Source organism: Mandrillus leucophaeus, unplaced genomic scaffold (assembly GCF_000951045.1).
Source record: "Mandrillus leucophaeus isolate KB7577 unplaced genomic scaffold, Mleu.le_1.0 Scaffold345, whole genome shotgun sequence".
Classification (NCBI taxonomy): Eukaryota; Metazoa; Chordata; class Mammalia; order Primates; family Cercopithecidae; genus Mandrillus; species Mandrillus leucophaeus.
In genome coordinates this window covers 631,590-646,910 of record NW_012103643.1, presented here as the reverse complement: position 1 = coordinate 646,910, position 15,321 = coordinate 631,590, and the positions used below count along the sequence as shown (strand labels likewise).

The window sequence follows — 15,321 nt, the reverse complement described above, 5'->3', positions numbered from 1 at the left end:
TGGGGACAGTTCGTAAGCTGGAAAGGGTTTGGGTCCTCAAGGGCTCCCCAGTGCACAGCTCTCCTGTGGCCTGTGTAGGGCCGTTTAAGGATGAAGGGCCAGGACTGTGATTGCTGATGGTCACAGCTCTTTCAGCTTAAAGCTAGGGGACCCTGCTCGAAGGGGACCTTTAAGTCCCCTGCACCCCAATACCGGAAAGTACTCTGACCTCGCTTGCACCTCCTAGAGCCTCAGTAGTCAGTGCCTTTGCTGAAAGTATCAGCAGCCGCACCCGTGGTGGTGAATCAGAGGTTAGTTTTCCCAGGAGCCTGGCACTATTGGATCAGGTTTCTTTTCAGGAGAAAGAGCAGGGAGACAGGGAGCCAATCCACTCACCCACGTGTATGCTCTTCGGCCTTAGACACAGCTTGGCCAGGTGGGGAGGCGTCCTTCCCTTTGCAGAGCCCAGAGCAGCCCAGGTTCGGGTCTGGCAGTCACCGTGAGCAGTTTTCAAGCCTGTCCCTTTTCTACCCTCTCCTTCTAGAAGGTGCTGGACGAATGCCAGAACCAGCGGGCCTGCCACCTCCTGGTCAATAGCCGTGTTTTTGGACCTGACCTTTGTCCAGGAAGCAGTAAATACCTCCTGGTCTCCTTTAAATGCCAACCTAGTAAGTAACTTCGGAGGGGGACAGTGTGTTTGGGGTGTGGTTCTCGCTTCCTTCACACTCCTGGTCAAAATTCTCTGCCCGTTGGCATTTGTCCAACTTTGAAACTCATTCATAGAAACATTGGGCTCCATCCTACCCAGTTTTTTAGAGAGAGAGAAAGACAGAGAGAGAGAGCGAAAGAGAGGGATTTTGTGTGCGTGAATCTGCACATGCCTTCATTTTCTTACAAATGCCTGAATTTTAAGAATCCAATCTGTAAAACTCAGTTGTACTGAGGCTGCAGCTCCCAGGGGTGGTGAGAGACTGCTGTTGCTGTTCCTCAAAGTGAGGAGCTGGTTCTGCTTTTCAGAGGTGTCTTGTGCTGAGATTGAGGGGCTCCCTGTTTTTCCTGGAGGCTCAGTGGCCCACTTGCCACCTGCACCCACTGCTTCAGAGCTTTGATCTGGCTCCTCCCGCCCTCACCCACGGCAGGGGCTCCTTGTTCCCCAGGAGAGTGACAGGGAGCATGGCTGGAGCACTCTCTTTTATTCTGGTTCTTGTTCTTTTCTCCGTTGACTTTTGCCATTTCTAACACGCATCAGCTTTGTGATGGCCAAAAATAATCCCTCTTCCATGGGTGGGTCACACTTCCAGGCGCCAAGAACCTGCCTGAGATAAATCATAGGTCACTGTGGCATTAGAGGTTCCTGCACACCTTGTTGCAAAGAAACGATAGCAGTATGTTTAACCAAACAATGAGAAGTTAAGCTTTTTTTTTTTTTTTTTTGAGACAGAGTTTCACTCTTGTTGCCCAGGCTGGAGTGCAGTGGGCAATCTCGGCTCACCACAACCTTCGCCTCCCAGGTTCAAGCAATTCTCCTGCCTCAGCTTCCCGAGTAGCCGGGACTACAAGCATGTGCCACCGTGCCTGGCTAATTTTGTATTTTTAGTAGAGAGAGGGTTTCGCCATGCTGGTCAGGCTGGTCTTGAACTCCTGACCTCAGGTGATCCACCCGTCTTGGCCTCCCAAAGTGCTGGGATCACAGCATGAGCCACTGCGCCTGGTCAAGTTAAGCATTTTTAAGCCTCCTCCCTGCCACCCAACACAACTGTTTTCACTTTTTGCATTTTGTTGTCTGTTAGCTCCCATCCTGGAGCCCAGAGTTCCCCGATATCCTGGTGGCCTAGGTGCCAGACTTATGTGGGGAGAGGTCAGGCCACACTCGTACTGTAGTCTCAGGTACACAACTGGGAACAAACCCCCCGAACCCTTCAGCAGATATGCAGGCTTCTATCAAACCCCTTCCCTGCCAGGGCCCACATACGTCGAAACTGCCCTGTGCTTTTCTAACACAGCACACGCAAAGGCACTCATGCTCTCACAGCATATAATAGGTACTCATCACACACGCCTCTCATAATAGACATCATCACCCACAGGCACACACTAGCACAACCTTATACCCCATTATACACACTCAAATGCACACACTCACACTCACTCACACTATCATACATGCTCACACACGCTTACATGTACAGACAATCGCAAATACCTACAAGCAGGCCCAGCCATTCAGAACCGCCGGAACTCCCTTCGTGACCCCTCTCTACCCTCCCTCCAGCACCAGACATTGGGATCACCTCCTGCCTCAGTCAACAGACTCAGGAAATCACACCAAGATCTCAGTGTTCTTCCTCACTTCCCTCCCACCGCTGAACCTCACAGATGACTGTGTCATGGCCTTGAAGACACCCTTGACTGCCATTAGCTTCGCCTTCTTTTTTTTTCTGTTCTCGACTTCCCTCCTTCCATGGTGTAAAAGATTGCCCTTTAAAAAGTGGCTCTTGGCTGGGAGCGGTGGCTCACGCCTGTAATCCCACCACTTTGGGAGGCCACGGCAGGCAGATCACCTGAGGTCGGGTGCTTGAGACTAGCCTGACCAACATGGAGAAACCCCGTCTCTACTAAAAATATGAAATTAGCTGGGCATAGTGGCGGACGCCTGTAATCCCAGCTACTCGGGAGGCTGAGGCAGAAGAATCGCTTGAACCCGGGAGGCAGAGGTTGCAGTGAGCTGAGATGGCACCATTGTACTCCCGCCTGGGCGACAGAGCAAGACTCCGTCTTGGGGAAAAAAAAAAAAAGCTCTTGTTCAAGATGTTAACAGTTGGAGAACTGAGGTGGTGGGAATATGGCTGTTGGTTGTGATATTCTTTCACATTTTCTATATGTTTGAAATGTTTCATAAGTTGAGAAAAGCCAGCCTCTAAGAGAAGTCAAATGACCTTTGTAAAATTGCCCGAGCCTCAGATAAGTCAGTGCAGAGCCCCAGCCCCGCGACTGTGGTGTGAGGCTTCCTCTGGTTTACTCATATCATTTCAGCAAACACTTATGAAGCCCCCACTGTGCACAGGAGTGGAGGATGAAGAGAACCCACATCCTGCAGACATTCTCTGAATGGCGGTTCTATCGTGGGTGGTGTCCACACCCCCTCCAGGGTATTTCTCAACCTTCCTTCACCCAGCAACCATTCCTAAGATCTTCACACAGCTGGTTCCTTCTCCTTGTGTAATCTCCACCCCAAACAGCACCTTTCAAGAGAGACCTTCTCTGTCCAAAAAACAGCAACAACAACCAAAAAAAAAAACCCCTCTACTATCACAGCATCCTATGTTATTTTCTTCACAGCAGCATCATCATTTGGATTTACCTTATTTGTGGCCTGTGTATGATTTGCACACACACTGCATCAGATTGTGAGCATCATGAAAGCAGGAACTCTGTGTGGTTCAGCATTGTCACCCCAGAGCAGTAGGTGCTTAATATGTATTCACAGAGCAAATGTTCACCCAGCAGGGGCCAGGTCCTGTGCTCAGCACTGGGGAGACACAGGTGAGCACATCCTTGGTAACCAGATTGTCCAGTCCTGTGGGGCCTGATATTCACTGTGAGTTTCACACAAACGTGCAAGATTCCAGGTAGGGTCAGGGCTTCATGGAGAGGCACTTGGTACTATGCAAGCAGCTTGCAGAAGAATTTTTTTTTTTTTCTTGAGATAGGGTCTCACTCCATCACCCAGGCTGGAGTATAGTGGCTTGATCTTGGCTCACTGCAACCTCTGCCTCACAGGTTCAAGCAATTCTCCTGCCTCAGCCTCCTGAGTAACTGGGATTACAGGCATGCACCACCACACCTGGCTAATTTTTGTATTTTTAGTAGAGACCTGGTTTCTCCATGTTGGCCAGGCTGGTCTTGAACTCCTGACCTCAAGTGATCTGTCCCCCTTGGCCTCCCAAAGTGCTAGGATCACAGGCGTGAACCACCGTGCCCAGCCTCATAGGAGGAATTGACCTCAACTGGGGGTTCAGTGGAGTCTTTTTGGACCAAGTGGTGACGGAGCTGAGAACTGCAGGGATGCAGGGCACAGAAAGAGTGCTCCATACAGAAGCCTGTGGCTGGGGGTTGCAGGTGCATTGGCGCAGCCAGTCACGGGGTAGGAGCACAGAAGCAAGATAGCAGGAGAGAGCACCAGCTGGGGAGCTGGAGTAGGGATCCTGAGCCCTCAGAGCCAAGGAAGGAGTTGGGGCTCCATCTGTAGGGCAGCATTTAAGCAGGGAGTCATAAGGCCCCACTGGCTGCCCCATAGAGAACAGAAGAGAGGCAGAGCCCCTGTGTAACCTGGACACCGGCAACCTGAGCACTGCCATTTAGGAGGTGGAAGTGAGATTGTCTGCACACCTTCCTGCCTCTTTTTCTGCATCTCTCACACCTCCTGAGGCTCTTCTCCTCACTTCCCAGTTCTAGTCTGGGCAGGACACTGTGAATGTCCAAAGGCTGCACGACTGTACCCTGTGGTGTGTGGAGCCAGTGCTTATCATGTGAGCCAGTTATGCCTGTGTTCTGTGGACTTGCTACGGTGGGAGTATTTACACCAGGGAAATTGGCAAATGCCACTGATTGGGTTTATTTGTCTGTCTTTACGGAAAGCTATTTTACCAGCAAGCCTCACTGGAAACTTCTTTTCCTTAATGTGTATTATGCTTCCTTCCTCAAAACCTCACCTCCCAAATTGCAGCCTTTCAGGAAATGTAGGTTTCAGCGAGGCTTGGATTTAGGTAGTTCTGGGTTCATATTCCTTTCTGCTGTGTATCTGCTGTGTGTTGGGCAGTGTAGGGACACTTTCTAGGACTCCGTTGTAACATGGGATTATGTCTCTTCTGCAGAGGGCTGTTATAAGACTGTGAAAACACAGTGTTGTATATAACATGCTTAGCACAGGACCATGGAGTTGAGCTCAGCAGTTGGTAGCTATTATTTCAATAAAGCTGATTCAAGTCACTCTGCTAAAGACATGAATGACTAAATGATACAGTCATGCCTGTCATTCTGGCATTTTGGGAAGCCAAGGCAGGAGTATTGTTTGAGGCCAGTAGTCAGAGACTAGCCTGGGTAACATAGTGAGACCCCTATCTCTCTTTAAAAAAAAAAAGAAAAGAAAAGAAAAGAAAATTAGCAGGGCATACTGGCAGACACCTGCAGTCCTAGCTATTTGGGAGGCTGCAGCGAAAGGATTGCTTGAGCCCAGGAATCTGAGGTTACAATGAACTATGATCTCACCACTGCACTCCAATCTAGATGACAGGGTGAGATCTATTTACTAAAGAAAGAAAGAATAACAATAAATAAAAGTGACTGTCTGTCTACATTTCAACATCACTATGCACCGGCAATTGTATACAATGTCAGTAATAAAATACTCTCACCATGGCAGATCCTTCCTCTGCCCACCTTTGAAAGGTGGCTGGTGATGTGTTGGGAACAGGTCCCCCAAAATCTGGCCATGAACTGGCCCCCAAACAGGCCATAAACAAAATCTCTGCAGCACAAAATCTCTGCATCACAAACATGTGACATGTTTGTGATGGCCATGACGCCCATGATGGAAGGTTGTGGGTTTACCGGAATGAGGGCAAGGAACACCTGGCCCACCCAGGGCGAAAAACCGCTTAAAGGAGTTCTTAACCACAAACAATAGCATGAGCGATCTGTGCCTTAAGGACTTGCTCCTGCGGCAGATATCTAGCCAGAGCCCATCCCTCTATTTCGGCCCATCCCTTTATTTCTCATAAGGAACACTTTTAGTTAATCTATAATCTATAGAAACAGTGCTTGTCACTGGCTTGCTGTCAGTAAATATGTGGGTAAATCTCTGTTCCAGGCTCTCAGCTCTGGAGGCTGTGAGACCCCTGATTTCCCACTCCACACCTCTATATTTCTGTGTGTGTCTCTAATTCCTCCAGCACCACTGGGTTAGGGTCTTTCCAACTGAGCTGGTCTCGGCAGTGATGTGCTTTTGTGACTGTTGTATCGAAGAGAAGCAGAATGACCCACATAGCCCACTCATTAGTAGGTTGGTGCAAAAATAATCATGGTTTTTGCCTATTGCTTTTAAGGGCAAAAATCACAGTCACTTTTGCACCAATTTAATAAAATGAGGAAGGGGAATTTCGTCGCTGTTGTCATTTAAGCAGAGTCGTGGTTCTACCTTCCCAGGCCCCTGCCATCCTCCCCATCTAAACTCCCAGGAGAGTTGGCAACCCACTTCTGGAAGGCTGCCCACACCTTCTCTAATCTGAGACCAGTTGAGAACTCTAACCCAGCTCTAAAACAAATTCTAGTCTTCTAAGAAAAGTAGCAATGATATTAGTAGTTTCTTAATTTTTTATAATCCAGAAATGTCACTCTTATGTGACAGTGAATTAGCACATTCCCAAGGAACCAAGTGACTCAATGTAACACAGCAGTCACCCCAAGGATGTAATATGACACGCACAGGCCCCTCCGTTCCAGGAGATGATTTGCCCATAATCTGGGGACGAAATCGCTGGAGGCCTGGCATGTGGGTGTTGCGTTACTCTGGGAGGGTTTTGTTGGCATCGAGGCTACCTTTAATGAATGGGCTTTAATAAATCAAAGAGATGTGGCTAATAAATGCGTTTCATGACATGCCTTAAACAAAACAAAACAAAAAAACCTCTTCTAACTTTTAAAAATTTTGATTTAACAAAAAAGAAAAAGAAAAAGAAAAAAGATTTCCATTTAAAAAGTTTCCAATTTGTGGAGATAAGGCTTGTTTTTGTCCTGCCTTCTCCCATCCTCTTTCTGTGCCAGCTCTGCCACCGGAAGGCATTCTTAACATTTTTCTGAGTTCTTATGGTTGGAAGGGGGCTTTGGCTCTTTTGGTGTTTCTATCCAAGCCCTCTTTTCTGCATCAAAGGCCATCGTTCACTCTGGGTCTTTGAAGTCAGGCAAAATGTTGTTGTTGGTGGGATTTAGCATCTACTCATAAACTGCATACAAATGCCAGTGCGGATATGACTCACCAAAAAGAATCAAACCTTCTGACGTTGGGGTCAGACTTAGCAGTCTTTTCTTTAGAGAATGAAAACAAAACTTGCCTTGGCTCTAAGTTTAAGCTGTTGAATTAAGATTCCAGTGAGTGGGTAAAGGGCCTTCGAGACATTTGCTTAGTCACCATTTTCATTTTTCTTCCTCGTGGAGGTTCTTCCTGCTTATTAAACTACCAGGGCAGGATGGGGATTTTGTGAGCATCTGTAGGCTGGCTTCTGCTCCAAGCCTTTCATTCATCTTGAATGTTCGCATCCTCATGGATGAAAGGATAGCAACAAAGTTTGCCAGCAGCAGAGCTGGTGGTCCTCTTGAGAGTCTGTAAAGTTTTCCTTCTTGTGGTCCAAAATTTGGCCTCGCTGTTGCTTCTCTGCTTTTGGTAGAAAGTCATGGAAATTTACAACGTACAGGAAGATGCTGTTTAGTCCAGGCACGGTGGCTCACGCCTGTAATCCCAGCATTTCGGGAGGTCTAGGTGGGTGGATCATTTGAGGTCAGGAGTTCAAGACCAGCCTAGCCAACATGGTGAAACTCTGTCTCTACTGAAAATACAAAAATTAGCCAGGCCTGGTGGCACATGCCTGTAATCCCAGCTCCTCGGGAGGCTGAGTCAGGAGAATGGCTTGAACCTGCGAGGTGGAAGTTGCAGTGAGCCGAGATTGCATCCCCTGCACTCCAGCCTGGGTGACAGAGTGAGACCCTGTCAGAAAAAGAAAGAAAGAAGGGGGTGGGGGTGGGGAGAGAGAGAGAGAGAGAGAGAGGAGAGAGAGAGAGAGGAAAGAGAGAGAGAGGAAGGAAGGAAGGAAGGAAGGAAGGAAGGAAGGAAGGAAGGAAGGGGCATTTATATTTGAAAAGTATTTTCTTTCATTTTTTAAGTTTGGAGCTTAGCATCATTGATGCCAGGATACGAAGATCCAGCCAGCTGCTGTGGCCCTAATGTGTACAGCTCATGCCTTTCTGTAGGGATTAAGGTGGGCGTTTTCAAATTGTGATTGCAGCTCATGGTAGGAAAAGATTTTCACATTTTGGCCCAGTGGAACACATACTCATATACACACAACTGAAAAATAAATGTTTAAATTACAAAACAGTGTTTATACTTTCTTCATGTGATGCCCTTCGTTGTTTTCTAAACTACTGTATTCTTTATTTTAAAAAATTGCTGGTTACAATGCACTAATGATTTCAAGACTCATGAATGAACCTCAAATCACAATTTGGAAAACTTGGGCTTGAGGTGTCTGTGGGAGCTGGAATCCGCCTGCACTTCCAATCCAGGAAAGAAAAGTGGAAGGAGAACATGAGCATGTGCGAGGAGTGAGAGGCTGGGGTGGAAGAGGTTCCCTCTGGACAGTCTTCCCGCCCACTCCGGGCCAGCCCATTACAGCCCTAGCAGTTCTTGCCATTTAACTTGTTTGCAGTTAACGCCAATGCTTGTTTGGCTAAAAACTGCGCCTGTCTGCTGTGTGGTTGCCATTTCAAAGTAGAAAACTCCAGAAAAAGGGTGATAGAGTAGAGCTAGCATTTTTTAAAGAATTTTCTTTACAGAATGTTGGCAAGGATAAGAACCACATATGCAAATAAATGACCGTGGTCCCCTTTATATTTTGCTTTGCTTTGATTTTGCGAAGTTTAAGATAAGTGACAATCTAGGAGAGATTTTCTAACACCTAAGAGACAAAAGTTAGCATCCGGAATACATGAATCACTCCTGCAAATTTTAAAAATCCATCACACACTATGCAAAGGATTTGAAGAGGTTGTTCACAGAAGGACTGCTTTGAATATCAATTTATTAATACATTTAAAGCTGTTAGAACAGGGCCTAGTTGGGAGGAAGTCTTCAGCAAGTATTAGCTATTATTATTATTTATTATTATTTTTGAGATGAAGGCTTGCTCTGTTCCTCAGGCTGCAGTGCAGTGGCACAATCTCAGCTCACTGCAACCTTCCCCTCCTGGGTTCGTGATTCTCCTGCCTCAGCCTCCTGAGTAGCTGGGATTACAGGCACCCAACATCACGCCTGGCTAATATTCGTAGTTTTAGTAGAGACGGGGTTTCGCTATGTTGGCCAGGCTGGTCTCGAACTCCTGACCTCAGGTGATCCACCCACCTCAGCCTCTCAAGGTGCTGGGATTACAGGTGTGAGCCACCGCACCCAGCTGTGTTATCTATTATTATTTAAAGATATCTTTATTGAGATATCATTTACATAGCATAAAATTCACATTTTTCAAGTGTACAATCCAGTGATTTTCAGTGAATTTACTGAGTTGTGCAACCGTGACCACAGTCCAGCATGGGACATTCCCACCATCTCAGAAGGCTTCCCTGTGTCCATTTTCTGTCACTCTGTGACCTCACTTTCAGCCTCAGGTGCCCACTTATCTACATTCTGCCCCTAAAGGTTTGCCTCTTCTGAATTCTTCATATAAAAGGAATCACACCGTGTGCGGTCTTTTGTGTCTGGAGTGTTAGCTCTTACTGCTTTAAAAAAATCAAATCATTATTAAACATTTTCACTAATTAAATGGTTTTGGAGTACATTCTTTAAAAAAAAAACAATACGTTTTCTTCAACAGTGCATGCATAATGCCAACTTTGTATGACATTGCAAAGAAAGATTTTACTATGATAAGCAGATTAAACAAACAAACTTTTCCCTGAATTCTTTGAGAACAACGTACAACCTGGTCCAGATCATCCTAACCTAGAATGCGCCATCAGCTTGATAGTCAGTTATTCCTGGATTTACCAGATTTGGGGCAGAGTTTCCACGCTTCTCTAAAGAGGGATTCTTAACTGACACTGTGCCTTGTTTTTGCCCCTTTCCTAGTAAAGGAAATGATTTGATTTGGTATCATATCATCTTTCTTGCTTTTTTAAAATTAGAAACGAGGCCTTGCTATGTTTCCCAGGCTGGCCTCCGACTTCCGGGCTTAAGGGATCCTCCTGCCTCAGCCTCCCTCCCAAGATGCTGGGATTACAGGTGTGAGCCACTGTGCCCGGTCTCTTTTCTTGTCTTTTAAACAAATAAATGTAAGCCAGGCATGGTGTGCACTCATATTCCCAGGTACTTGAGAAGCTGAGGGGAGAGGATCCTTTGAGCCTAGGTTTGAGCCCAAGAGTTCAAGGCTGCAGTGAGCTATGATTGCACCACTGCACTCTAGCCTGGGTAACAGAGTGAAACCCTGTCTCTAAAAAACTAAACTAAACTAATAAATAATTCGTACACACATGGGGATGCCAGTGGAGGGGCTGGAGGTGAGGTTTAACTGGGCTGTCTCCAGAGAGAGAAAGAAGCTTAATGCTTCTTTCAAGTAACTTCTGGTCTGTCTTTACCTATGTGGATCCCAAGCCAACATTTGAGAAAAGGCTCCCTTCAGTGAAGGAACGTGTGACCTTAAGTGGTGAGCGAGAGAAACTTCCTTTCTAGCCAGGCCCTGCCTGGGACCTAACTCCATGCGTCTGCCTCCTTAACTCTGGCACCTCTCCTCCATTTGCCCCTTAGTATAATTCCCAGGGTCTTTGCGCTTGCCAACAGGTTACTTCCCACCCACTTCCTGCAGAGGGCTTTGTTTTCTAGGGTCAGAGACAGCATGAGCCCAGAGGGCCATCCCCACCGCCCCCTTCTCAGGGTGCAGCCCCGGGGAAATGAGCAGGGGGACTTGGACAGAGCTCACCGATTCCTTCTGGGGGAAGCTGATGGTGCCTTCAATTTTTGTTTCTGCTTCAGATGAATTAAAAAACAAAACCGTGTGTGAAGACCAGGAGCTGAAACTGCACTGCCATGAATCCAAGTTCCTCAACATCTACTCTGCGACCTACGGCAGGAGGACCCAGGAAAGGGACATCTGCTCCTCTGAGGCAGAGCGGCTCCCCCCTTTCGGTATGTGCTTTTGTATGTGTATTAGTCAGGGATCTCTAGAGGGACAGAACTAATAGGATATATATATATATATCTCCTATATGATCGTGGAAGTTAATACTTAACACGATCACGATCTTGTGATCGTGTAATTAATACTTAATAAACTCCCATATATAAGTGTGTGTGTGTGTGTGTATGTATATATATATGCTTGTAAACAGTAATCTGCCAAAAATAAATAAGTAAAAGAACAAGAACTGGCCGGGCGCGGTGGCTCACGCCTATAATCCCAGCACTTTGGGAGGCTGAGGCGGGCGGATCACAAGGTCAGGAGTTCGAGACCAGCCTGGCCAATATGGTGAAATCCCGTCTCTACTAAAACTACAAAAATTAGCCAGGCATGGTGGGGTACACCTGTAATCCCAGCTACTCAGGAGGCTGAGGCAGGAGAATTGCTTGAACCTGGGAGGTGGAGGTTGCAGTGAGCCAAGATCGTGCCATTACACTCTCACCTGGGCAACAAGAGCAAGACTCTGTCTCAAAAAAAAAAAAAAAAAAAAAGAACTGAAGACATAAACACTAAGAATAGTACCCAACTCCCCTTTATATATATGTAAATAAAGGGGAGTTTATTACTATTAATTTACACGGTCACAGGTCCCACAATAGGCTGACTGCAGGCTGAGGAGTAGGGAGAGCCAGTTTGAGCCTCAAAACTGAAGAACTTGGAGTCCGATGTTCGAGGGCAGGAAGCATCCAGCACGGGAGAAAGATGTAGACCTGGAGGCTAAGGCAGTCTCCCCTGTTCACGTTTTTCTGCCTGCTTTCTATTTGCTGGCCTCTGATTCGATGGTGCCCACCAGATTAAGGGTGGGTCTGCCTTTCCCAGCCCACTGACTCAAACATTAATCTCTTTTGGCAACACCCTCACAGACACACCCAGGAAATACTTTGTATCCTCCAATCAAGTTGACACTCAGTATTAACCATCACAGTAGGGTTATACTTAGGGTGCAGTCTGAGCGGATTAAGGCCCTGGCTCCCCAAGGAAGGAAGCCATGCCAGTGGGCAGTGCCCTTAACTCGATCTGGGCCTGAGTGTTCCTGTCCTGACAGGCTCAGCAGTCAAAGGGGACAGAGAGGCATGTGTGAGGGTGGGTCCCCATTGTCCATTAATGACACTACCCACTGTCCTGGTCCAGTAAGTTGACTTGTGAGCTCTTGAACCCCATCTTCCCTATCTGATAACACCTGCATGTGTTCAGTTTTCTCTGTTAAATGTCTCCACCGCCTCCTTCTTTCTCCCTGCTACTGCCTTAGGGAAAGGGACCATTGCCGAGCCACTATAGCCATCTCCCTACTCCCAGGCTTGCCTTTCTCCCCACAGTGGCCTCAGGTCGGTCCTTCCTTCCTTCCTTCCTTCCTTCCTTCCTTCCTTCCTTCCTTCCTCCCTCCCTCCCTCCCTTCCTTTTTTCTTTGAAATGGAGTCTCCCTCTGTTGCCCAGGCTGGAGTGCAATGGTGCAATCTCGGCTCACTGCAACCTCCGTCTCTTGGGTTCAAGTGATTCTCCTGCCTCAGCCTCAGGAATAGCTGGGATTACAGGCGTCTGCCACCATACCTGGCTAATTTTTGTATTTTTAGTAGAGACAGGGTTGCACCGTGTTGGCCAGGCTGGTCTTGAACTCCTGACCTCAGGTAATCCGCTTGCCTTGGCCTCTCAAAGTGCTAGGATTACAGGCATGAGCCACTGCGCCGGGCCCAGGTATCTTTCTTAAAGGCAAATCTGTCACTACCCTTCCTAACACCCTGCAGGGGCTCCCTGTATTATATGGTTCCTTAGCTGGATGAGGGACCCTTGGTGTTTTAACTCCTTCTTGCAAAAAGAGGCTTCATCAGTTTTTTTTTCTTTAATTCTTAACCTTTATAATATTCAAGAATGCCTTTCCAGAACAGGGATTGTGCAAGGCATTGTGGATCTATGTCTTCTTTACGGGCTCTGTGTTCCCCTACGCCCACTCCACTTTTTTTTTTTTTTTTTTTTTTGAGACGGAGTCTCTATCACCTGAACAGGAGTGCAGTACATGATCTCGTCTCACTGCAACCTCTGCGTCCTGGGTTCAGGCGATTATCCTGCCTCAGCCTCCTGAGTAGCTGGGATTACAGGTACCTACCACCATGCCCGGATAATGTTTTGCATTTTTAGTAGAGACGGGGTTTCATCATGTTGGCCAGGCTGGTCTCGAACTCCTGACTTCAGGTAACCTGCCCGCCTTGGCCTCCCAAAGTACTGGGATTACAGGCACGAGCCACCGTGCCCAGCCTGTACCTCTCTCTTTAATAGGAAAATAAAGGCAGGGGGAAGAGGAGTATATGCATTGAAAAATGAAATCTTCCACATATTCATAATAAAAATCCTCAAGTGGTCAAGATAATATTAGAGTTTATGTGGAATTGCTTAATCTTCATTGGAACCAGGCTGAGAGAGCTACAGTTCATGGTTTCCTCTCTATTTCTATTCCTGCCTTAGATGATCTCAAGACACATGACATAATCATGATCTTTCCCCTGATACCTCCCAAATTTCCACCTCCATCCTTTACGTCTCCCCCTAATTCCCAACTATACACTTAATTGTCTACTTATCATATCTGTTTAGATGTCTCATAGGAATAAAAACTAATCTTAATTTTTCCCTTGGCTTTGTAAATCTGTGAATTTCCTCATCTCTCTGAGATATTATTTTCTTATTTACAAATTGGGGAGGGGACTACCTACTTCAAAGAGTTGATATTGCTGTGAAATGAGGTCACAATATAAAACATCAAGTACTATGTAGGCATTGATACCTAACAGATAGATACTCAGTGACCCTTAATTTCTTTTCTTCCTTCTTATTCTGTCCCATGGCTTTCATTCATTGCCAGGTCATTCTGTATCCCTATCCCTATCTTATGGAGCTGTCTTATTTCCTGGTTCCCTCTTCCTTCATCCCTCACTGACAACCATGTCAGTGCCCCAACAGTAATAATACCACCTGTCTTCCTCCCACTTCCTCACCCATGAAAACCCACCAGCAGCTGTGCGCAAAGCAAACAAAAAAAGTAGATAGATAGCAATTGTTTTTTAAAGCATTTTTTTGGTTATGTTTATCTTTGCTTTTGTATTCTTTTGACTAAAAATACATTTTGCTGTATCTATACCACTGATGGTTATAACTATACTTGAAATTTCAGCACTTTCCAGTTACAGCTGAACAAAACTGCAGAATGCTAGTTTCTACTTGAATGATGAATATGTTAATTACTAAATAACATATCTGGCATATTCTAATACATTACTTGGCTAATCTGTGACTGGGCTTTTCTACCTTAGTCTGGGAAATTGAGAATTGGCTATTCTTAAATAAATGTCAATACTATATTGGAATAAAATGAAATTATTTACCCCAATGGAAGCAACATTCTTGACAAATATGCAGATAATGAGGACTAATGATAAACTCCAGCATTGTTACAAAACAGCTTAAACCTCTTTTAGGGTTTCTTTCAAAAAGAAAGAAAATCCTCACTAAAAATTGAGGGAAGTTATATCAACAAAAAAACTCTTTGGACAAGTGAAAATGTTGTCTGCAGCTACGCTTGCCAAGTGAAGAAAAGATAATGCCCAAGACATTCATTTCCAAGCTTGTTGGGTAAAGAATAGATTTCAGATGTGTTTCCAAAAACATTCATTACAAAACAGTCAGGTTTACATTTTTGAATTGTTAGTTACTAAGTCATATAAAAAGTTCATATACTAAAGATTTTTCAGCTTGTTGTGAGCAAAATACTGTGTGTCAATTCACATTTGACACACTAAAATACTTTTTAAAATATTCTGAATTGGCCTTTTAAAAACAATTCAAGCATTCAACTTTATGTATTCACCTCTATTCCTACTTAAATATGAACATGTGGAAAAGAAGTTCACCAGGGGATAGGTAATATGCAGCAATTTGAAGCAAGGAAACATGACTTGACATCTTGTCTAGTTGACAGAAACCTAAATAATAGACAGCACACAATAGCAAAAACTGATGCTAGAACTGTTTCAGAGGATTATGTCCTGAAAGCATAAGTAACTCTTTGAATCAATTTCTGAGACTAGATGCAGCAACTGAAGCTTGTGCTTCACGTCCAATAGAGCCTATAGGGAAAAAAAATAATAATCATTTTTTATAGCCTTTCATGAGCCCTAATCCTCATAATGGATATACGGGAGTAGGACTTTAAGAGATAAAATGTCTTCCAGACTTGCTTTAAGCATTCTGAGCTTATACTGTCTTTAGCCCCAAGGCTAATCTTACCAAGAGTGTGGCATCTGCAATGCTCTTTCCTGAGTAGTCAGCATGCATTTATTCCGTCACTTGGCTG

General features: G+C 45.6%; 1 protein-coding gene across 1 annotated transcript in view; it reads left to right on the top strand.

The window, feature by feature from the left end:
- EVA1C (eva-1 homolog C (C. elegans)) overlaps positions 1 to 15,321 on the top strand; it is a 122,914-nt gene that overhangs the window by 56,253 nt on the left and 51,340 nt on the right. Inside the window, exons 3-4 of the mRNA XM_011989046.1 lie at positions 524 to 647; positions 10,775 to 10,927. Coding sequence (XP_011844436.1) covers positions 524 to 647; positions 10,775 to 10,927 — 277 coding nt within the window. The remainder of the gene's footprint in view (positions 1 to 523; positions 648 to 10,774; positions 10,928 to 15,321) is intronic.